The sequence below is a fragment of the Epinephelus moara genome, chromosome 10 (assembly GCF_006386435.1).
Source record: "Epinephelus moara isolate mb chromosome 10, YSFRI_EMoa_1.0, whole genome shotgun sequence".
NCBI lineage: Eukaryota > Metazoa > Chordata > Actinopteri > Perciformes > Serranidae > Epinephelus > Epinephelus moara.
This window is the reverse complement of record NC_065515.1, coordinates 9625735-9651460: the sequence shown is the minus strand read 5'-3', so window position 1 is coordinate 9651460 and position 25726 is coordinate 9625735. Positions and strand designations below refer to the sequence as shown.

Genomic DNA, 25726 nt, shown 5'->3' with positions numbered 1-25726 from the left:
CTGACGCTGCTGCTCTCTTCTGCCATGGCGAATTGAGTAAACTCTCATTACGCCTTCGCGCAGCACATTTAAGGGCGAGGAGAGGGGCTCATTTGATTGGTTTGATGTGAATCGGCTGTGTAAAACCCACTCCACGCCTTCTCTCCTCCCTCTTTCCGACTTGCGCAGGTAGGAGGGACGGAGTTGGGAAAGAGGAGTAGCTGTGCCAGCGCGCACGGTGTGCCAAACTTGCAAAATCCACCTGGCCACACCCAGTTGGCGAAGCGCAGGTGCGCTGCGCTGCGCCTCCGCCTCGCCCGGTCTGCGAAACTAGAGGCCTATGCCATCAGCTACAGAAAATAAATTTGCTGTTATGTTACTTTACGTGGAAGGTTATGCAAGAAAGATTACTGTAACAGTTTCATTACATACAACAAAATTTTAAGACTTTTCCAAAACTTCCAATGATTCTTTTTTTAACTATTTCCATGACTTTTCCAGGACTGGAAAACTTGACTTCTCCAGGTTTTCCTCGACAGGAGGAACCCTGATAAACAATGAATACGAGCCTGATTTTGTGGACCCAAATTATCCTTTTTTACTGTGGTGTTCTCAGTTTTGAAACAGAAAATGTTCCCATATACCCAAAGGATTCCCTTTGCTGCTCTCCATGTCATCTCGAACATATTTCTCAAGGCACTGTCTATGGAGCAGCTCCAGACTTTACACTTGATGTCATCACAAATTTGACTTTAAGCACTCTAGTTTTTGGATTTAGGAGAGAGTTACAATTTCAATGCAGTACAATATCTGAGCTCTAGCAAAAGTTCATACAGGAAGACAATACTTTCTATTCTCAGGCTGTAAGTTTTCTTTCTCACCCTGCCATTCTCATATGCATGCTCACTCACTATCTCTAGGCGTCACGGTCAGGGTCTGTAAATTGAGTCATCAGCTGTTCACAATCAACCAACAGCACAGCGACACACCTTCTCTGTCAGCCTATCATCTTACAGCGCTTCATTTTATATATGGTTCTTTCTCTGCCATAGTCCTTTCCTGCTGCAGTCATGCGTGCCCTCCACCTCCCCATCACCACCTAGTTAATACAGATTCATCAGCCTCAGCAGTCAGCAGCCTCAGAGTCATCATCCACCACCTCCACCAGTGTCTGGACTCCATGGTTGGGATTTAACTTGACTGTCTTGTCTCTCCTGATTGAACTGTCACATAGGTCTTTTGTCAGTCCTTGTGCCAAATTAATTTACTTTGTAAGTTAATTAAATCAGTTAATTTGAAAATAAAGACTTTCCAAGAAAAAAATGTTATAGGTCTTTTATTGTTTATTCATTTTATCTGATGAATACTATTGATGTACATTTATTAACTGGGCCCAGATTTCCTGTCATTTTGCATATTTTCCATATATTGTGCATTTTGCCAAATAATCATCCATCCTTTATTTTTACTTTACGAGATTGGGTTGATAGAAGAATCTTTCACCAGAAATGACTCCATCTGAGCTGTAAGGACACACAGTCGTTACACTATGATGATCCATAATAAATCTATGAGCCTTAAACATGACCTTTGTACATTTATAATAAACCTTTAAGATGATAAAGGCCTTCATCAGTCATTCAGTTGTTCTATCAAGATGAAACTAACTGATTTCTAATCCTATCACATATGCTATCCCCATCAACCTCCAACCTAGATGGACAGAAAAGAGTTTAAGGGAAAAAATGTTTGGCTCTGCCACAGCTTTGTGTCTTCTGTCACCTGGTCCGTCTGCCTCTCTCCCCCGCTTCTGTCTGCCCTCCTCTCCCGCCATTTTTCCTCGGTCATCGATGGAGCACAGAGTATGTCCTGTCCAGCTGCTATGAGTGCCTTTTAGCTGGCCAGGCCAAACGCCCACAGCGGAGGAATGAGAGAAGCTGTTGTTCAATCTGCCCGAAAAACAAGTCCAGCCTGGTCCCAGACACTCTGCAGACTACACCACAAATACCCCCTTAACCCAACAGATACAGCAACATCTGATGGTAAATCTGAGACCCCAGCTGTAACAGTAATCTCAAAAATTTATTGTATGTCTTTACAGAGATGAGAGTAACAACTGTATGAAGGATGAGAGGAGGAGAGTGTAACCTTATAACTATATCCTACACTGAAATATGTAGAAAAAAAATCTGCTGTGTCCATTTAGACCCTTTTGTAGCCTGAAGCTTACCACTTTTTGTTCCTAAGTACTGAATTATTGTGGTAAACTTACTGTAAAACTGTATTGTGGTAAGCTACAAACTAATATCCCCAAACCTCAGCAAATTACATGAAAATGATCTATTATCAAAGGAGGTGCAGGGTAATTACAGTGCACTTTTGGGGCTTAGCATTCATTTTGAAAACACTGGAATAAAAGTGGTGAGATGCTTCATTTCCCCAGGAATTGGGCAAAATCTGATCCATGATATATGAGATACTGTACGTTACATAAAGATGAATGTTCCGAGACCGTCATTACACTGCACATCAATCTCAATCCAGCCAACCAGCGCATACTGCGCCTGCAGCTGAACGACAACAAAAGGCTGGAAAACTCTACTTTACAATCTCTTAACTTTGAATCCTGACGATTCATTTTGTTAACGTCTGAGTAAGGGGGCCTCGTTCTCTGTGTCAGGCTAAATCAGCAACAGCGAGACTTTAGAAAAAGCTAACATGGACAAGACAGCCAGATCCTGATCCGGCCCAACAGACTCAACATCAACATCTCATTATCCCTCCTCGCCGACCAGCTGTGAGGTCACGTCACGTTCACCAAAAAAACCTTATGATTTGAATGGTATGGAAAAAGAATGTTATGAGTCTGAATGTCTGTAAATATCTGGTTCTATATTTGTGATGTTTTGCAAAGTTGTGAAAGGTAAAAAGAGCAGTGTGTAAGATTTTGGGGGGATTAAGTGGCGTCTAGTGGTCAGGGTTGCAAGTTGCAACCAGATGAAACTTCTCCCAGTTAAAATTCCTTCAGTGTTCATTGTTCAGGAGGTTTTTTACCAAGAACCGAATTATGTGCAGGGGTCTCTTCCTCTCCAAAACAAATGGACCAAGTGATTAAAAGCGGTAAAAACTCTGAATAAAGCAGTTTGCTTGTTCTTGGCTACTGTAGAAATATGGCAGCGCAACACTGTGACCTCTGTAGACAAGGACCCGCTCCCTATGTAGATAAAAACAGCTCATACTCAGCTAACAAAAACACCACAGCTCTTATTTTCATGTCATCACACACTAAAGAAAACATACTTTTTATATCATATTCCATTCCTGCCCCTAAATCCTACACACTTAACCTTTACATTTTGTTATTTTAAAAGTGCCTTGCCTTGTTGAGATTCAACACACTTCTCTCACATATTCAAATCTGCCCTTTCAGCTTTGCATGCTGGGATTTTTGATGCTGTTTCAAGATCTGAAAGAAAAAAAAAAAAGGTTTGAAACGATCTAAGGTAGAGCGGGCACCACCCAACAGCTTGTTGTGCTCTGTGGTTTACATGCACACAACACTGTGGATTACGAGATGTCAGAGCTCAGTGGGGCCTTTCTGACAGCTGGTATACCTCCAGCAAACAAACAAAGGATCAGAAATTGATCTTTATTTAGCCAACAGGGTCTATGAAAAGATGTTCGTTATCGGCTGCCTTCCAGACTCCTGCAGATCAGCTCAGGATACCTCCTCATGTCCACAATCTAATCAAAATGTGCGTTAAACAATAAATGAGCCCTTGTAAAAGAGTGAAATCAGTGAAGTCAGCAACCAGGCAGCATTTCAATAACTCTCTGACTAATGTCACAGGTGTAAAAACCACATCTAACGGTGTAAGAGGAGTTTGTGGTTTTCGCTGTGAAAGTGAGAAGTTAGAGGGAGATTTCTGGGTGGAAAAAATGACTTTCATCATCACTTTCACTTTCCAGTTTCCATTACAGTTTGCCAGAACCACTTCAGCTAAATAGTCTTCACTTTACTGGTTATGATCAACATATAAAGCTGAAACATACTGGTATTAAAATGGGTAATAGCTGCTCAACGATACTCAGTTTCTGGGAAAAAAAGTAAGAACTGAATCCTGTCAACAATGGACCATACTATAAAACAGTTGCACATTTTATTAGGCTTATTGTGCAACATAGATGGCTACTAAATGCTAGTATGAAGTATTATATAGCAGCTTGGTATGGATATAACATCAGGAACAATTGTACTAGAAAAGGCTAAACATTTGAAATAGTTTAAATCCTGAAAACAAAAGAAGTAGCAGACTACAGTTACTGAAGTGAGGTGCTGAAAGGACCTGAAGTTTCAGTTTAGGTGAAATACAGTTGGAGTATCAGTTGAAGTGAAAATCCTGAAGAGAGTTGAAGACTCGATTGAATTTCAAATACTGGAAGCGGCTGAAATCATCTCGGTGGAAGTGAGAAAGTGAGGTCAGATAAGCTCAGCGTAAGTTGAATCAGGAAGATTTTCTTTATGCTATATCCACTCACAATTCTCTCTCTATCCCATCATTTCCACCAATCAGCTGACTATAGGTGCTCCCTCTCCTGGTTAGCCAATCAAACTTTGCCATGATCTCCCTCAGTCGTTCATGTTGCTGCTGCCAAACTTTAAATCTGTTCTCCAGCTGTCATTTTAGGCGGAATCATCGCACCCTTCTCCACCCCATTCACCTCCATCACCTTATCCAGAACCCAGGATGAGCTCATCAAAAGCCCACTCCCCCTCACATACAGATCCTCAGTTTCCTCTTCATCTCATCTCATCACCACCATCACTCCATAGGGGGGATCCCTAATCTACCACGTCTTTACCACCTTCCTGGACTATAAGACATCACAATGGGGTCTAATCGCCAAAGACTTTTCTCATTTCTCATCCTTGTGTGCACATGTAAATAAATATTCTTTGTGGAGACAGAGAGGGAGGACAGCTCAGCCACTTTAGGTAGCCACAGTGTCAAATGCAAGACGCAAGCAGAGAGCGGCGACGGCCAGATAGGTGCCTCCAGTGGGGAAAGCAAAGGAGCAAAAGTGTCCTTCCATTTTGTCTCATATTGCGAATATCTGAAGCAAACGGAGCGATAAAACGCATCAGACTCAATGTGCAGGTTTCTGTGCACAATGCTTTCTATTAGATGATGGATTATCACTTTTTTTTATTGGTTATCCAACTGCCTGCCTAGTTCATGACCAGCGTTCACCACAGCGTGACTAATTCTACACAAGCAGTAAAGGACACGAACATGAAATACTTAACACTTGTGACTGACGTGCACCTTAATCCACCTCTTTTTCTCCTAACCACCCACAGTTAAATGTTTATTTCTTCTGTTACACCTTTTCAGGGGATTAGCACTGAGTATACACAGACTGACTCTAAGAGCAACACTGGATATGGCATTACAAGACCACGTGCATGAGGGATTTATTTTATTACATGTATTCTTTTATTGTTTTACATTGCCTAAAACGCTCAGCTGTGATTGTGTTAGAAGTAAAACAGGAAGTGAACAAAGTCAATCCAGATTAAGAAGGGACAGACTGTAAAAATACTCACTTTTGATATATTTAAACAGTGTGAGGTCCAGACAGTGATGTCACTAGACACTTTTCACATTCTTTGGCATGCTCCTTTTGGACTGCAACCTCTTTTATGATTTAAGTGCTAATATCTCTTTCAGATTTGTTGTATCCCAGACTATTATAGCGAGTGATAAAACGAAAGTCCTGCTTTCATTTTTACACCTTTCAGCAGACTACAAGCTTTTCAAAGTGCAACCACATGGTATTTAAAGGGAAGAAACCAATCGCTATGTAAACTGACATTACGCAGACTACTGGTTGTCTTGCAGTTCTTGAAAACGATCCGCCTGAACAAGTTATTTTAAAGGAACAAAACCAGCCACATACTTAAAAACTATTGCAAAAACATCAGTGAAATCGGATGAGATCACAATTATAGAGGATCCATGGTATTTTGGGGGAATCTGAGCATGACTTCAGTAACAGAAAGAGGGTCTGGAGCTGGAACAGAAATAATGCTGTAATAAATTTGTAATGCTCCAAAGTGTTCTGAGTCTGTAGTTTTATTGAATATATCCACATGAGCACTAACACTGTGAAGTGAATGCTTCACTCTCATGTCGGCTGACATCATATTATCACACATTTTATATTAGTCACGCAGGATCTGAGATTACTCCACCGACATAACAGATTGAATCACAATTATCTTCCTGAGAAGATGACAAAAATCAAAACTAATAATGCATACACTGTTACTAAACAGCGACTTCCTGACATGAAGTTGAGTTCTCTTTTCAATTTTGAGATAACTGAAAAAAGATTGTGCCAAAGATTTCTCTTATCCTCTTTATATATCTACTCCTTAGCCATTGATATAGATCTAATTACTGCAATAATAGCTAAGTTCAGCTACTAAAAATAATTATCTATGAATCTATAGAATTTCATAAAAACAGAAAAATGCCTAATTACGATCTCTTAAAGGAATACTTCACCCGCAAAATGACTATTTGTGTGACAACTACTCACCACATATTACCCTGAATTCACAACGAAAATATTTTTCTCACCTCAACAGTAAATGGAGAATCCAAAAAGGCAAACATTCTTCGTGAATGGAAATAAATGGGAAACACGTTTGACAACAACACAACTATATCAAACCAACCATTGACAAACTCTCGCACAACTCGTGCAGTATAATCTGTGCTCATTTATTTAGTCGTATGCTCAGTACCTCCCAGACAAATGCTTTTTCGCGAAAACGTTACACTTAAAAACATACTAGTACAAACAGTCTCATGCACAGCCGAGTGGCAGGCCTGGACACACAGGTGTGTTTGAATTCTGCCCAAGACATGCTGAAGCACAATCAGGATGTGCTGCTCTTAGGCAGAAGTCTAATGTTTTACACTGTCAGAGTTGTGTGAGGTTGTCATTTGGATGTTTTGATGTAGTTCTGCTGTTTGTGTTTTTTGGATTAAAAAAAACAATGTTTTCTTCACGAATTCAGTGTAACATGCGGTAAGTAATCAGTAACTCTTTACTTGAAGGTATCTGCATAAGAGTGACATGACACTGTTATAACTATGACATGACACGGTCATGAACCTGTCATGAACATTATGTACATGTCATAAACGTTTATGACTGCTGTCATTAAGTGTCATTCAGTTTTTGTAATGTCAAGTTGACATTGTTTGGGTTGTCTTGATTATGACAAGTTGACATTAAATTTGTTTGGGATGTCCTTACAATGACAACTTGACATTAACCAGGATGACATTACCAGAAGATGTCTTTATGTTAATGTCAAGTTGTCATTGTAAGCACATCACAGGACATTCCAAACAAATTTATTGTCAATTTGTCAAGACAACTTCTGGTATTATTATTATTAACGTCAAGATGTCATAATCAAGACAAAAACTGAATGACACTTAATGACAGCAGTCATAAACATTTATGACATGTACATAATGTTTATGACAAGTTCATGACAGTGTTATGTCATAGTTATGACAGTGTCATGTTTTGTTTTAAAGGCCTGGGTTTTCAAATGACTTGTTTTGCACGCCAATAGTCAAACACCGAGAAATATTTAGTTTAATATCAAAAAAGACAAAGAAAGGCATAAAACTGTCACAACAAAAAACTTGGAACTAGGGGATGTTTGGCGTTTTCCTTAAAAAATAAATGCTCATTCATATTGTATCATGAAAGCTTCTGTCAGTTTCAAAGCTCTGGTCAAACTCCAAGTTTAAACTTACTTTATTCAGGACATAAAACTGTTATGTTAAAACTAGCTTTAAATTTCAAACTGAAATTGCCAGGCTGCAACACGCATTTGTCAGTACAGTCTTCTCCTATTTTACCAGCTATAAACACCTCCCAAGAGTGCACGTACAGTAGTTGCCTTCCACACTGCGGCACCGAGCCAAGATTTGGGTACAGGAAGTGATGTCAGTCTGTGTGCCAGTTAGGGACAAATCTGATATTCCCACAAAGCCATTTCCGAAGATAAACAAACAGAACCTCCCCCGTGTGTGTATACACATCCTCACGTCTCGTTCCCAGTACCCTCCCAGTATTCCAGAAAGTCAAAGCAGTGACGATAACCTCACACACGTCAACACATAAAGCAATGTCATGATTCCCTGTCTGGAAAAAAACAATGGAGCAGAGAAAGGCAATAATGGAACTTAATGCCTTTTCAATACAGCTGGCCAATAATGCAAAGATACAGCCTAATAAGGTCAGTTTAATTGTAATAAACACAAAGGGGCCTCTTTGTTTCTATATATCTCCTCTCCACCTAAGATATCTCTGTTCCCATATGAACTACAGGATTATATGAATCCTCTGGTCTCCTTTCTTTTTTACTGCAGGGCATGATTCCCATGGTCGATGAACTATGCAAACCAGTTTAGGGAACGTAATATTCTGCCCGCTGTTGTTTTCCTAAGGGGCTTTGGGCTAAAGAATCACTAGCTCTGCAGTGTTGACATTAGCACAGCCCACTCACCCCTGAACCTTGAGCCACTACTACAGGAAGTGAGTAAAGCTTTTCATAAGGGTGGTGTAGGTCCACTTTATTGGCCTGCCTATGAAAAGGATTTATCTCTGGACTGTAGAATTGGAGGCATAAGAGGAGGAAACTGGAATGGGAAAAAGGGAGGAGGGTGAGGGTGAGCCCGAGCTCCATTAGGGAAGTTGTAAACTCTCCCATCAAAGTGTGAAATCTGAAGACAGATATCCTGCAAACCCGTCTGGAGCTCAATATCGCCCAAACACACTTCATTGGTCGTTAACCATGATCTTGTCAGCTGGCATATAATTGAAAAAACAGCTAAACCACAGTTTGACTGGATTATATTTTATCTGTGTGGGAGAAGTGGAGCAAACACAAGTGTGGATACACAGGCAAAGCTTTTTTTTTTCCACTGTGTAAGTATGTTAACAGGTGTTCAGACAATAACTATACATCCCTGTGGATGTAAAAACTTCAGCTACAGTGAAGGCACTGGATACAAAGGAAAACAAAATGCCATTAAAGCGTGTAGGTTTGGGAGAGGGTACGATAAAGGAAAAACATGAATGTTCTTTCCTGCGAGGGTCTGCTTTGGTCCACATGATGTAGATGTTGTCATCCACCCAAGACTGCGAGGGTTTGCATGGACCCCTGTGTGGACATCCGAGACCTTGAGTCTGTAAGCATAGCAAGCACACCAACTGCACATCCTCCAGTTACAAAATATAACCTCTTGTTCCACACTCCAGTCCAGTTGGTGGCGTGTGCACCTCCAGCTAGTCTGCCGAGAAGAAAAAGATAGTTGCACCACTGTACTGTATTCTCTGACTCGGGAAGTTTGTCTGCACCTTTAGCGTCTACATCCATGGTAGAAACTCTGTGAGGCTAGACTCGAGCTAAATGCTAATGTCAGCATGCTAACATGCTCACACTGACAGTGCTAACCTTTTAACAGGTATATTTACCATATCACCACTAGGAATGGGTCACGATTTTCGAATTTCAAATAGTCGTTTTATTTTTGAAAAATTGATTTTTTAATGCGACTATTACTATTCGCCGTCTTATTTCCCCCCTTTATTTGACATGCAATTCAGCTCCTAACTGCACGTGGGCAGTATAGGATTGCTACAGTGGTGTGAGATGGGCTACCAGCTAGTTTGATGCTTCGAAAAATTGTCGAATAGTTGCTACGATTTTCAAATAGTGTTTTTGCTTGTGCTGCCCATCCCTAATCACCACTTCTTAATTTAGTGTATTAGGGCTGCCCCAAAAGACATTTTTGGAGCTCCGGAGCTTCAATAGCAATCAACCAAGCAATCAACCCAACCAGGGTAGAAAGGGTCAGGAAATGCTCATAATAGTAGGGTCCGAACCCGAGACAATGTCTTACAAAGCTGTGAAAATGACACACAGAAACATACTTGCTCCGCCAACTTTCGGATTTGAGAGTAAGTATACTTATAAACTTCAGTGTTTCTGTTACACAGGTTAGATGCAGCGCTGAAGTACCATCTCCAGTGCCGCTCTCCTCATCGCAAACTGTTCAACCTCTGCCCAGTTAGATCAAGCTAACACAGCAGAGGCAGCTAACATCCAAAACTAAGGCGTTAGATGGTCCAAAACCCATAAATAACCAGGAAACCTGCTGCTATCAGTTAGCCCTGTCACTCTTTGTGTGCGGGCAGACATGTCAACTGTCTCCAGTGTGCAGAGAGAGACACAGAGCTAGGCAAGGGGCCCCCAAAATTGAAAACCAAAGACCTACTCAATGAACGCATATCCAGACCTAGTGTTAGCATACCAACATTTGCTGGGTGGCAATAAACACAAAAAATTGAAAAGTATTGGAAAGATTTGAAAAAGTTCAAAGATGACCAAGATATTAAAATTTATCCTGAATGTCTACATTTATTTGTTAAATTAAACATCCCTGATTGATAAAGACACAATGGCTGATATATTATGCACAATGAGATGTAGGCTAAGTAAAACACTGTTACTGACAGTGAGCCTGGTTATTATTCATCAGCCCTGACAGATGAATTCGGCACCTGTTGGTAAACCATCAACATTGGTTGAAAAACATACTTGAACAATTACGAGCGGCATACGGAGCCACGGGCAAGCAGAGGAGATTGAAGTGGGCACATTTCTCTCTACCTCCAAATGCAGACATAAATCAGAGGGCTTTGAAGAGATGGATGACAAGGCTAAATCCCAGAGGAACACAGGAGCCACTGTGTAAAGTGAGACAACCGAGCATGTGTGCATAAAGACTTTACTGGCTGTGCTACCACTGTATGTCTTTACTGATGGGTGCTGACATGTGCTGTCTGGACCTATAATATCAAAGCACAAAAAAGTTGTCAGCACAGGCACGAAACAAGAACTGGCTGTTGGTGTAACTAAAATGTGGTCGATGCTTAAGACCAACCAAGGACCATTTGCACAAAGTGGTCCAGCATCAGTAAAGTAAAGCTTTACCATTTAGAGTTTAAAGGATGTACAACTTAGAAAATATTTACCATCATTGTAAGTGCTAATATCGTAGGCAACGATGACCATGACCTGGATGACTGAGAATCTTCACCGACAATTTACCATAATTCTTTACCAGGGATCAATCAGATACAAATGAATCATTGACACTCCTTGACCAGAACCAGACCAAGTAAAGGCTTGGTTGGTGATGACAGAAAAAGTGTAGCAGTATTATTATTCAGGGGTTAAATGACATGACTTTGCTGAGATACCATAGGTGGACTGCATCAGCCATCAGCTCACCCTGCACACTGCAGTACTAAGCAGTGCTAAAAGTACCCAAGCAGAAGTGCCTTTCTTTATTAAACAAGGCAATGGAGAAAAATGTATGTCCTGCTGTTTCAAGGGCATCTCACTCATCAATCATAGATGCCTGCAAAAGCCATGTTCTCCGACAGCAGCTTGGTGGGGGTTCGGGAGCAGCCCGTTCATCTGCATTCACCAAGATTCAAACCCAGTGGGGGATGCAGGGAGGTGTGCCCTGGGGTCACTTGTGTTGTCCAACTTCATATCAGCCTCATTTCATTTGTGTTGGATCATCTGCCTTGTCAGAAACCCTCAACTTACAGTATTTAATATCATCCGCCAGCAGTGATGGAAAGTCAATATGGGGGGGCTGGGGTAAAAGGTTAGTTGTTAGCTTGAAGGACGCCTGTTGAGTTGCTCTCTTTAAGTCCGGAAATTCCAAAAGCCACAGAATGTAAAGATGTTGGAAAACACGTTGTAGAGCCGACACAACACCATAAATCAGAATGCACTTATAACCCAGATTCCACAAAAGTTGGGCACTGCATAAAACATACATAAAAACAGAACGCAATGATTTGCAAATCCTTTTCGACATATATTCGATTGAGTACAGTTTAAACTGATAAATTCTGAATATAAGGCCTGTAACACGTCCCAAAAAAGTGGGGACGGGCATGTTAACCACTGTGTTACATCAACTTTTCTTTTAACAACGCTCAGTAAGTGTTTGGGAAAGAGGACACTGATGAAGTGAAACATTTTTCCATTCAGACTTCAGTTGCTTAACAGTCTGGGGTCTCAGTTGTCTTATTTTGCTGCCTCATAACGTGCCACACATTTTCAATGAGAGACAGGTCTGGACTACCCTGGAAATCCAGAGTTCTCACGAGAGCACAATTTGAATTTGCTCAGCGAGTCACTCTGGCAATCAGTAATGATGCTCATTACCCATGCTGTTGGAGCCGAGCTGCACCAATCACATCGGTTTATCTGATATAGGCGGGCCAGAGGCGAGCTAAACAGATGACGACAGCGCTGCGACGATGAAGTCCGGAATCAGTCAGTAAACATTGCAAGATGGCTACGGATAAACACCAGTTGTTTGGTTTGACCGCTACAATGAATGAGTTAGACTTGGCTTTTTCTCTAAAAGAGGAACAGAAGACGGCACCTCGAATCTTTCCTTTGCAAGAAGGATGTTTTTGCTGTTTTGCCGACCGGATACGGCAAGAGTCTAATCTACCAGTTAGCTCCACTGGAAGCTAAGCGTATACGTCACCCCGTGTGTTGTTCTGATTGGTCATAGTGTTATCCAGTTGCGTGCAGTGATATTTACAAATGCATGCTTAGTGCCGCCCCTCGAGGTCCAAATAGTACCTGCTCTCTTTAACTACCAAGCCACACTGTGCAGAATGTGTCTGGGCATTGTCTTGCCGGAATAAGCAGGGGCATCTTTGAAAGAGGCATCATCTGGATGGCAGCATATGTTGCTCCAAAACAAGTATACACCTCTCAGCGTTCATGGTGCCTTCAGAGATGTGCAGGTTACCCGTGATGCCATGGGCACTAACACACGTACATACCATCACGGGGGTGTCTTATGAACATTGTGCTGGTAACAATCTGGATGATCCTTTTCCTCTTTACCCTGGAGGACACAATGTCCATGATTTCCAAAAACAATTTGAAATGTGGACTCATCAGTCCACAGCACACTTTTCTACTTTGTGTTAGTCCATCTCAGATGAGCTCAGGCCAAGAGAAGTCGACGGCGTTTCTGTGTGTTGCTGATATATGGCTTTCACTTTGCAAGGTAGAGTCGAAACTTGAGTTTGTAGATGCAGTGACAAACTGTGTCTACTGACAACCATGTAGTGATATCCTTTATACGGTCATGTCACTTTGTCATGCAGTGCTGCCTGAGGGGGTCAAAGGTCACAGCCAGTCAATGCTGGTTTTAGCTTTGCCCCTTAAGTGCAGTGATTTCTCAGAATTGTGAAAAGCGTGAAAATCCCAGTAGATCAGCAGTTTCTGAAACACTCAGACCAGCCTGTCTGGCACCAATGTCCATGCCACGTTCAAAGTCAGTTTAATAACCTTTGTCCCCCATTTTGCTGCTCGGTTTGATCTATAGCAGGTCTTCTTGACCATGTCTTCATGCCTAAATGTATTGATTTGATGCCACGTAAACGGCTGATTAGCTATTTGCGTTAATGAGCAGTTGAAGTGGCCGGCGAGTGTAGGTCAAAAAAGGATTTGCAAATTACTGCATTCTGTTTTTATTCACGCTTTACACAGTGTCCCAACTTTTTTTGGAAGCAGGGTTTGCAATTATGATTGCACATTTCATCCATGTCATGTCTCAACTGGATAATCTAATCAGACTGATGTTGCATCTGGGTGTCAAAAAGAGCCACACTTAGCCATATCTGTTCTAATCTAGATGTCCAAATTGACTTACACCGACACACCCACCCTTCCATACCCAAGAAAAATCCACAGATTGAACAGAGGTCTGGGCTCACTGCACATTTAGCGCATAGATGTTTTGTTTTAACATCAATCAAATAGCAGCCCCAAAGATGTCCTTCCTGTGATCGTGTGATATTTTACAAAAACATCATCACTCAGATGTGATAATGGGGGCCTTTGAGAAGCAGCAGGTTGCCATCAACAGAAAGCAAAGAGTGAAACAATGCCGGGCCTTTGTGCCAGTGTGTGAGCCCAGTGTGAAGGGGCCAGAGAGGTGAGGAAAGGGCAAGGCAGACAGCGTTTTCACACAAGCTGGAGGGGACTACATTCCTCCGGGGTTCTTCATCTTCAGGAAAGGGAGGGCAAAGGAGAAGAATGACTTGTCAAATGCCGTGCTGCCTCGTCGTGTATTGACACGTACACAGGAAGTTGGGAAGGCCTCTTTACTGGACAGTTAACAAACGGAAAGTGTGATAAATGTTGGGTTTGTTTAGATAGACACCGGACAATAAAAAACTATGAATAGAAGTTCAGTAAAAAATAAAAATACAAAGATAGCTGATGATTTACATGATGTTGAGGAAATGCTATAAACTTGCAACACAAAGATGTGCCACTAAATTGTCACTTTCATGAGTGGAGCTTTTTGTTCGTTCTCTTTAATGTGCAAATGCTTCACATAATGACAGTAGGCTATATTCCAGCTACCATAAAAGCCTATTACAGTACCGGTTATTTTATTTCTAAAACAAACAGACCCAAACTAGTGTTTCTATTAGTTATCTGAAATCAAATTGTGAAATACAAGTGGAAAAACAGAGCATTTCCAACTGAGTGTGTTTGTGATCTAACCCAAATATCTGTTATTTAGGCCAAAGTAAAGGGCCTGCTGTCATTTTTTGGACAGACACTCCTGTTTTCCAAAGGGCCATTCCAAAATTGGGACATGGTCTTTCAGCAGGACTCATCTGGTGGAAAAGGAGTGGGGAAGGTGAGGCCCCTGGAGGGGCAGGTCTGATGAAAGACACCACCTGGAAGCCGTCAGTGAGAATCCCATATTAGGGCTTATTTTGCAGATAAAGAGTAACGCACTCAAAACTTGGCACCTCTGCGAAGTGATTAAGCAACTCAAGTTTTAATAAACTCACAGTGGTTGTGACTGAAAAAATGAAACTACACCTCAAACAATATATAATTCTTCGCACTGCTTCTTAAGGTTATCTGAATAGAGGGAGTCCACTTTCTACAATTACTCTCTCTTTCTTCAATGAAGTCACACTCCGCATAACTCTCGTACTCTAACTCTCCCCAGCTCCAGTGGCTTTTTTTTCATAGGGCTATGAAACACTATGGAAAACGCACGATCACTCCAGCTGTCTCCCATTACTGGCTTTGACCAAATTATTTACACGCCTGCTTACTGGAACTACGGAGACACGGAGAGAGAGAGAGAGTGGGAGAGAGGGAAGGGGGCGGGATTCGGGTTACTCCTGCAGATTTGCGTAAGCTTCCTCTTAACGGGAGGCTGACAAGATATGATGAAGCTGGACGGAGATACGAGTCGATCTGTAAAGACCTGCCTGCTGCAGCTCATTCAGGTCGTCTTCCTTGTGTGTGTGTGTGTGTGTGTGTGTGTGTGTGTGTCAGGGAGTAAGCGCGAGTAAATCAAAGTAAATATTCTATAATCTAATTTATACAGTGCTGTTAATTAAGATGGGTGACCTTTATTCAATAAGCAACAGATATAAACAGGGCCAGCATGGCTGCCTCCTCCTTGACAGCGCTGTTAAGATAAAGGCCTCACCATGGGGGAGAGCAGACCTGTAATTACACACACACGGGACTCCCGTTGCTATGTAAACATCCCAACCACTCTGCCTAGCAGCGCACTGCCTCTGTGCTGCGCTGCTCCGGCTCCTCGCATGAATCACAGGGCAACATCTGGTTTAGCATGCTGGAAGGGACTTTGTCGGTTTGGCACGCTGTACGTGTGTGGAGTGTGTCAATTTGGACCAGACGACCCACGCCTGCGCCTGCCTCTCTCCTCCCCCTGGCTACCCCACCTCTCAGATTACAGCGGTTGCACAATGCATTTTGGCAGTCCCCCTCTTGCTGGCCCTATAAGAACTGTGGATATAAAGACGAACCTTTTGCTCAACTGTGTGGGGAAAGAACATTAAGACCGCTCTTGGCATCACAGTGACTGTTGTCTGCCAAGAGTATACAAAAATGCAGACAGAGAGAAAGTTGTTTACTTAACTGTAAAAAGTTGAACATATACGCTGTGAATATAAGCACAAGTCAATTCCCTTTTCCAGTCATTGTTTTATTTAACAACCCCAGTTTTAAGACTGTGTGCTTCCACAATGAGCAGCTGAGGACAGATTCGCACTAATAGCACCATCATTCATCACACCGCCCCTTAAGTAATATCAGGAAAGGCTATAGGAGGAGGAGAAAGTACTTTTGCCGTCAATGATGCTGGTGTGTTTTTCAGTGAGTCACCAGCCCGGCGTTGTGCCTCCGGTGTGACCAGCATCCTGCCGGTGCTGTTTCTGGCAAGTGCCTCAAATTAATATCTGGCATGGCTGCTACAAGACTCTATTTCACAGCGAAACCCAAACTCTGCCCAAATGTCCACAATATATCCTTCACAAAATAACCGCTCTGGCAGGCTGAGGAAAGGCAACCACAAAATGGTAGTAAGGATATGGAAGAAAAAAGCTATAAACAGCAAAAAAAATCAAAAAAAAATCGAGTGAAGCAGCAGAACAGAGCCTTGAAATATGGACGTCAAGGTGCTTTCGGTCTGACTTTTAAGAGTTATGGGAGGCCCAGATCCTGGATAGCATTACGCTGAGAGAAGACTCATTGCAGACTAATCTAAACATTACGTAAGAGCTCTCCTGACAAGTTTAGAGGGCAGATGTGACTGTTTACACAGATGCTGCGAGATGATAGAAATAGTCAGAAAAAAAGAAAGAGGTGAAAGATAGGCTGAAGTGGTGGTGTGAAAAAAAAGATGACAAATTTAATAAGCTACGTGCAAAAAACTGAAGCTAATTTGGCCAAATGGAGGTGGAAGAATGTCTTTTATTCTTAAAAAACATATCAACTAGACTGCCTATTACCTGTTCAAGAATCAAGTCAGGGCCATCTTGAGATTTGTCCACAAATCACTTAGCACACTCGCTGCCAGTGCACTTAGGGGGAAAGGGCATTTGGTTGTCCAACTGTAAATATCTGTCCCTTGTGACACAGTACAACAATGCACTGTGCCGTATGAGGAAGAATTTAGAGGAAAACTTATACGTGCCTTCATTGTGTTAGAGATCCTGGCATTGTGGGAGAAATTATGTTTGCTCTACCCACAGCACACACTGAATACACTGCTATTGTTTGAGTAAAAGTCAGCTCTCTGGAGTGCGGTTTAAACCTCCAGGGAATAGAGAAGAACTTTTGAAATAATAACCTATGGCGGCAGACTGAAGGCATGAAAAATGCGTACACTTTTTTTTGGACCGCTGGATATGTAGCATGCCTCCTACCGGGTAATTATTCTTGAGCTACCACAGAAAAACAACACGAGATGCTGCAGATTAGAGCTGAAGTGAGTTCAAGTCCGAAGCCGTATATTGTGAAACCCGTCTCAGTAAACAGGACATCTCGCAATCTGAAAAATGGAAAAGAGGAATCTGGCTACACTAAATTCTCGGTGTGGTTTGTGCCAGATCAGTGCCAACTTTTTCATCACACTCTGGGTCTGTCAGGCTTATGTAAGAAAACTGAATATTTTGGTCAAGTTAACAAGCGATGAAAACCGCTGCTGAATTCTGAAGCCAGTGTTGACAAAAACAACCCTATAGGTTTGTACAAGCAGCTTATTACAACCCATATTTATGTTTACTGTGAGGCCACGACCTGTCCTGGCGGTCATAATTATGACAGGAGCACAGGAGTCAGGTGATGTAGTATAAAAAGTGACAGTCTAAGTCTAAGTCAGGAGGAAGTCAGGGTTGATGGACGGGTCAAACAAAAACAGGACTTTAACCCAGGAGGTTGCTGTTTGTGTGAAACCTACCTTTGTATGCAAGTTAATTTAAACTATGTATGTATACATAACTTGTGCATCATACGTATTTTTTTAACCCAAACCATGATCTTTTCCTTAAGCTAACTAGGGATGCACGACATTGGATTTTTGGCCGATATCCAATACACTGATATATAACAACTTAATTTGCCGATAACTAATACCGATAGATATATCCACTTTTTCCCCACCTTATTTTAGTGATCATCAAGTCTCTTCTGTTGTGGAATTAACATCATATTATGCATGCATACTCTTCTCGTGATGGCCCACCAGCAGAACGAGACATGAAATACAAAGCTTGTAAATGTCTGTAATATTTATTCATTGTGCAAATTAAAGAAAAGCATGTTGGTTGATTCTAATAGTTCATTTTAAAGCCAATATCAGCCGATACCAATGACGAGCCGAATTTATTGTGTGTCCCTAAAAGTAATCAAGTAGTTTTGTTACCTTACCAAACTGCAACCGTTTTACAACATGAACCACGTGTTTAAAACTGCGACCATTAACAATCATATATGTCATTTTGGGATTCACTGGCATACTGCCTATGCTGACATTAGATATGAGGGCGTGTTGATCTTCTGCCATGAGTAGAAGCCCTAATTTAGAAACCACTCCAGTGGGTCGTATTAGAGGGTAGAAACAAACTACCTATTTGGTCATATAGGTTGGAGGACTTGTTGGGACAGGAACAATTCCTCCGCAGGTCGTCCACTAATCAGAAGATCATCAGTTTGATTGCCGGCTCCTCCCAGCAACATGTCAAAGTATCCTTGGGCAAGATACTAATCCCGAGATGAATGTCTAAAAAACAAACTGAGTAGCAGGTGGCACCTTGGACAGTAGCCTTGGCCACAAGTGTGTGTGAATGGGTGAATGTAAATCACAGTGTAAAAGAGCTTTGAGTGGTCAGAAGACTGGAAAGGCGCTATACAAGTGCAAGTCTATTACTCTAATAATATCCAAAATCCACAACCACAGCCCAACTTCTCACTTATTTCTGCAATAACAAATTAAATTAGATTAGAAATGAATTTGTTTTCATTCAAATAACTGTGTCACGACTGTTGGGGGAAACGTTGAGATCATTTTCAATTAAACTTTTACATGTTGTATTTTTGTTGCTAAAATGAATTTGGCTGAAATCTGACATTTCTAAGGGAAAGCACCAACTGTGAAGATGTGGTCTGATATAATACCAATGTTTGGCGGATAAAATGGTGCATTACTAGCATTTGTATTAACATGCCAAACATAACATTAGCATGAAGTTATTATGTTAAAACAATCCTCCTTTTTGGTTCAGAGTGCAACGTCTCCAAAAATATTGGAAGGCTTGCTTTAAAATGTTGTACAAACATTTAAAGTCCCCAGGTGATGTATCCAAATGAAATTTTTGATTAATAATGGTATGTATCCACAACTATTAGAGCGCTATGAATTCACTACAGACATTCAGGTCCCTCAAAGGATGAATCGTTACGACTTTGGTGATCCTCTGCTGTCATCAAGTCAAAATGTCAGTGTGACCAATAATTTGGTTTAGGTTTAGTTTGGATTTGTTTTGCTGTGTCCCACATCCTTATTATATCCTATTGTGCACAACCTATGCTATATATTTATCTCTAAAGAGGACTGGATGGAACTGAAACATAGCTTTCGTATTTAGTGCTAATTACTAGGCTAAATGTTAAGGTGCTAACATGCTAAACTAAACTAAACACCTGCATATTGGTGCTGTCATTGCAAGTGTGTCAGTTTGATGTTAGCCTTTAGCTCAAAGCACCACTGTGCCGAAGGAAAACCACACTCACTGTGTGGTGGACATGTTTCCAGGTGTCTAATAGTCTACACCAGGTGTTTGAAGCCGCGTCTTAAAAGCTATAATAAAGTGAGTTGAATCACCATTTATTGGTATTAATCGTTAGAGGAATAACAAAATGGACATTTACTTTTATAGGGATTATTATTAGATTAGCTATTTCCCACATCTCGGTGTAGTGACTAAGAAGTCAGTCACTGCCTCTTGGGGCAGAAACAATCTCAGTAATGTACAGACACAAGGAGAGCAAAAGAAGATGGAGGTTACTGAGAAAGCAGGGTGGAGTATAAAAGGTCACAGGTAGCATGCACATTCCTCAAAGTGAGAGGTGAAGTATTTCTTATCAATTAGATGTAGTTCTTACAGGGAGAGTTGTGTGGCAGCAAGGGACATCATCCAGAGCCTTACATGAATTGATATGACACACTGATAATGTACCTCCACTTCCTGTATTCACCTTTGTAGCAGCCTGCTTGCTTATTTTCTCTCGCTCTTATGTTTGCCAGTTTAACGGCTGTAAATTACAAGTTATTTGGCAGCATCTGAGCCTCATTCCAATCAATCTGACAGATACATGTAGGCCTGCTGAGTGTTTGTATTCTGAGATTGAACTTGTCAGCACTTTCTTAAATGTAAATCCCTCTTACTCACGCCTCTGACAAGCACTGTCTAGAAAGGCATGCTGGGAGAAACAGTGGAAAATCCCCGAGTATGGGCAAAGCTGTGGTTGTCTAACATCACAGCCCTGCAAGGCTTGGTGCATAGTCAATATCTTTTATTCCGGATGCCAGAGTTGCATGGGTTTGCCTTTGGCTCCTGCCAGTGAGAGTTATTTGTATGGGTGTGTATCTGATAACTCTATTAGTTTCACATGTAGCTAAACAGAGAGAGGAACTTACCTGCAGATGCCAGGCAGCATATTGCAAGAAGTAACAAGGGAACGGGGAATCTTCTCGCCATCCTGTAGCTTCCAGTATGAGGATGGTGGGCGAACAGGCCTTCTCACAAAGGTTTCCCTCTCTATGAAGCAGTCTGCAGGAAGTCAGCTTCAAGCCCCAGCTGCAAAGTGAACAACCGTAGAGAAAGTCAACCAGAAGCAGGAGGTTGTGCTAAGCGTGGACAAACAGCAGGGAACTGGGCTCTGCTTAATACACCCTGTAGCAGTGATGAGATGAGACAAGAGAAGCAACAGTTTGGAGACCAGGGGATTAATCCAGGAAGGTTAATTGGGGGTCAGGCATGCTTCAAAGGACCGTGCCGCACACACCTTCCCGTGCCCACGGTCAGGCAGTGTGTGTGAGGAGTGTGGGACAGCTGACTGGCTCGCTGGGTGTCAAACACTTTGGACCACGCCACAGGTTATTACTATACTTAAATTGAGAGCGTCAGGAAACACTAAATGCTCCACTGGGGTCTTGAGTAAGCAGCTTAGTACCACCGCGCTAATCAGCGTGACCTCGCCTTAAGCTTTAACTTTAGAAATCTAAACTCAAACACTGACAAAAAGTGGCAAAAATGATGAGGACATGCTCCCTATGTAGATATAAACAGCTCATTCTAAGGTAGCAAAAACACAATGATTCCTATATTTTAATTTTAAACTAATGAAAACATAGTTATGAATACTATATACCATTTCTGCCAATAGACGTCATTAAGTCCTACACGGTGGACCTTTAATTTCTGGTTTCACATTGCCATTGCATCAAGTCAGAGAGGTCTGAGGATCAGAGTAGGGAAGCAGAGGGTTTACACAACTTCAGGAAGCATTCTGACACATACAGCTGTAAAATCCAGGCTTGTTATATCCAAAATAATGTCAAGAGCTTCACCATTCAAATAATCTTGGCTCGTGTTTTCTTTAAATGGTAAAACAAGGTTCAACATTAGATTATTAAAACATTAAATTGATACAATTGGAGAGTCATTTCAAACGGCATGTTACAGAGCATGTTTTGCAGCCACAACCAAAACATTTTTTTAGAAAGATGTGGTCCACTGAAAATGTTAAACACACTACTTCTCACATCAGATTCTCACGACAACACTGTAACTGTAACTCGAGTCGCATGTCAAAACCACAAGGTAAAGGCGCTGTGACAGGAATTGCACCCGTAGTACAGTGCCGCGTGGAGGAAAACAGATGTGCAGCTATCTAACTCGTGGTGAACCATACAGCGTGCATGGGAAGTGATGCATAAAGTTCTAAGGTGCATCGCTCTGCAGTGCAAGCAGCGTGCACAGGACAAAAGGGCCTTTGACTGTGCGGCAGCTGCAGGGGCTGGGAAGTCATTTTGGAAGATCATGACAAATATTACACTTTCAGCTAGTCAAGGAGAGCCAGTGCCCTCCGTTTGATTTATGCCTCTCTGTGACCTTCATCTCCTCGCTGACTGAACCAAGGTAAACTGTGTTGCAATACCTTCTGTGAGGCAGAGACCAAATCAAAGGAAAGAGGCATTTAGGAAGACTGAAAGAAAGCAGTATCTTCCTCTGTTGGTTAAGACCGGGTTTGAAGATTTAAAGACCTAATGTGAAAGGTGTTCTTATTAAAAGATTACACAGGATTTAAAATGTTCATGTTAATTATGGGGCAACAAAGCTTCCCCTTTTCTTACTTGTTTGGGGTTGAGTGTACAGGTTTTACTCCACGCCACGGTGCTGCAGGTTTTGTTGCAGCAACAACTTAAATCACCTCATGTGACTTCTCTTCAACCCTGACCGTCTAAGCCGAGCAACTATTTCACCCAAAGACGATCTGGAAAGTACATCAGCAACACGCAGACCCCAGACTGAATGCACAGCGCGTTACTGAAACCAAGCCGCATACTTGTGGTCACTTCAGTGTTAAAGGCCTGGCTTATATCTGTGTCATCACGTACGCATACACTGCAGTTTAGTGTTGTCAGGTCCAGAGGGCATATACTATGTTCTTGTAATCACAGAGGCATGAGTGAGGAGAGTAGCGACACAAAAGGCTGAGGTGTGTGTGTGTGTTACACACTGCATCTTGTGGCTCGTGAGTAAGATGTTAAGACTTACTAATCTGACACCAGTTTGCGTAATAAGACATGTACATGTTCATGTGGTCCTATGACCTGGTTAAAGCACCTCAAATAAGCTCTTTTCTAACAGGCTCAAGACTGACAAACCACCAAACCTCCCACTCCGGTTCCATCGCTAAAGCAACACTCTGACTGACTGACTGACTTCAAGTCTTTATCACAGCCTCGTTTCTAACAGAGCAAGAGACCCTGTGCCCACACACCTCAGTGCCCTGAAACAACATGTGGTTTGACATACTGGGCTGAATTTACACCCAAACACCTGTGCATGACGTCCATCTTTGCCAACTGAGTCACCATGCAGATGGTCCTTAACACATGCTGTTACTATGATCAACTTAAAAACAAGTGGTAAGTCAGGTGTGCAGTAGTCATAATACTTGTGTGTGTGACTTTTAAGTGTAAGTAGATATCCAGTGTCTTAAAGTAGAGCTGGAACGATGAGTTGAATGACTTTCAGAATCATTTAATCATTGCATTCATTTAGTTTTTTTGGGGGGGAGTTTTGGCAAAAATGACCAACTTTTACTTGTTCTGGCGTCTTAAATGTGAGGATTTGCTGCCTTTCTCTGTTTTGCACCGTTGCAAAATGAATAAAATAAGGTAAACAGACTGTTTAAGAACTGCGCTGCCACTTTAAAGTCACTTGTGCTCAGTCTCAAATCCACCTAGAACTGTGACACATGCACAAACATTAAACACACATCTTACTCCCTTTTCTACCGTCATGCATATTTATCCTTGCTATCCATACATATACATATATATATTTGATATTCTTATGTTATTCCTCTGATGTAGCTTGGTACAACACACTGAATCTCATTGTATATGTACAAAGACAACAAAGGTATTTGTATGTCTGGATTAAGGACGACACAAGCAATATGTAAACATCACCTTTGGATTTTTTTCCTGTTGTTTTCGGAAATTTCAGACTCAAGGATTCACCGATTTATCAGAGAATCAGTCGATTAATGAATAAATACTTGGCATTCTGATTTCTATGTAGCTTGCAGCTTCATTTTGTAGGGGTGGGAATCACCAGAGGCCCCATGATACGATATTATCACCATGCATCAGTCACAATACCATATTAGATTGTCATTTTAAATGGGTTGCGATATGCTGCAACTTTTTAGAAGGAAGACTTTGTCAACATCTGCATTATCTTACATGACAAAGTTTTTATCTGTGCATCTCACTTCAGTTGTTTTTATTGCAGCAAAATGCATCTAGTGGACTGAAAAAGCAGTTGCATATGTTATTCTAGTAGGCTACCACAAGTTTGATTTGTATTTGTAATATTAATAATTCATTTAATAAAGATAAGATCATGCCACACAAATATATCGCCATGCTTTATGTATGTTTCCCCCACTCCTACTGTTTTGTAGCTGACCTCAAGTCAGTGCCAATTCCTCAGTGTAACGCATCAGACAATTAACATTATTAAGAGGTGCTAATTAATTAAATTCATCCACACTCTGCAGTTCCTCCAGGGTGCAAAACAAACACCAACATTATCCTCTGCCACAGCAACACTGCCTTTAAACACAGAGCAATTCATCTCATCTTTAATCGCAGGCAGTTTCCACTGTCATGTGCGAATAAGCGAGTGTCTTTGGACTAGTGCAGCTTTAATCTAAAATACATTACACGCACGGTTCCGCTGTCACAGTCACGTTTCATCACACAGGACTGAGAGAGCGTGCTGTTCTCTGTCTGAGGGCAACACCTCTGCAACACACTCTGTTCACCTGTGCTCCCTCTTTATTTCCTGTTTTCAACTAAAACATGACCCAAACTGTAGTAAAGTGAACATGAACATGCTAACTACTAACTTAGCTTGAAGTTAGCTTGAAGACGGAAAGCAAGAAGCAGCGCAGAAGTGAGGAGACAGATGTTCAGCTGGATTTATGGGCGGTTAAGTCAACACGGAGAGCTGGAAGAGATTGTTTTAACATTATTAACAGACATTGTGTTCACTGACAGCCTTCAGATAGACCACAGTTTTAAAGAAACAAGCTAAGCTGTCACTACAGATAGCGTTAGCTGCTTAAAACGTACCATGCAGTCTCCAGAAAGTGCCCAAGTAAACTTGGTTGAAGTAGAAGTCGCTCCGGTGGGTGAGGATATGAAAGTTGTTCTTCTCTCCTCTGGATGTTCACACCATCCCGTTGTTTGGAGGAAACTGCGGTCACGGAGGAAGCTGACGTGATATGTTGCCACAGTGTGGGTAAACAGCCCCTCTCGCTCACGGTTTTAAACAGTTTACTATCTATCTGCCTTTTTACTCGGGGCTTCATCTGGGGGCGGGGCTTAGAGGGAGGAGGCTGAGCTGCTGCTGCAGAGCTTCCCAAAGCTGGGTGCACGGTCTCCTCAGGAGCCCCTGCAGGACTGTCAGGAGGTCCTCCAGCCTCTTCTTCTTACCTATCAACAGTGTTGGGCAAGTTACTCTCAGTATCACTAGTTACCTTCATTTGAAAGTAATGAGTCTCTTCACAATATCCTCCCAAGACTAGGGTTGCCACCTTGGATTTGTGAAAAAAAGGAACACTCAACCAAATGTTCAGACTGACCAATGAACATGAAATTCGTATATAGGAGACCAGATTTGCCATCATTCCATGTCCTTCTATGTGCCTGTATTTTATATTAATTTTTATATCAATGAAAAAAACAAATCCATGTTACTATAGCTCTCACCATAGCAAGTTGGAAGTTGACATATTCTGCCATATATGAAGAGGGGAGACTCTCTGGAATCTGGTAATATAAGAACCATGATGCTGGGACATTCTGTCACTTCACAGCTGTCCAAAACATGTGGTTTGTGCCAGGCGGACATGATTGCCAGTATTTTTTCATTACTGCAAGAAATTCCA

The 25726-nt window shown here is 41.7% G+C and overlaps 1 protein-coding gene across 1 annotated transcript in view; it reads right to left on the bottom strand.

The window, feature by feature from the left end:
* Positions 1–25124, bottom strand: part of tgfbr3 (transforming growth factor, beta receptor III) — a 99674-nt gene extending 74550 nt beyond the window's left edge. The window contains exons 1-2 of the mRNA XM_050054655.1: positions 24909–25124; positions 20673–20832 (exon numbers count right to left, since the gene is read on the bottom strand). Coding sequence (XP_049910612.1) covers positions 20673–20733 — 61 coding nt within the window. The 5' untranslated portion in view covers positions 20734–20832; positions 24909–25124. The remainder of the gene's footprint in view (positions 1–20672; positions 20833–24908) is intronic.
* Between the last annotated feature and the right edge of the window lie 602 nt (positions 25125–25726).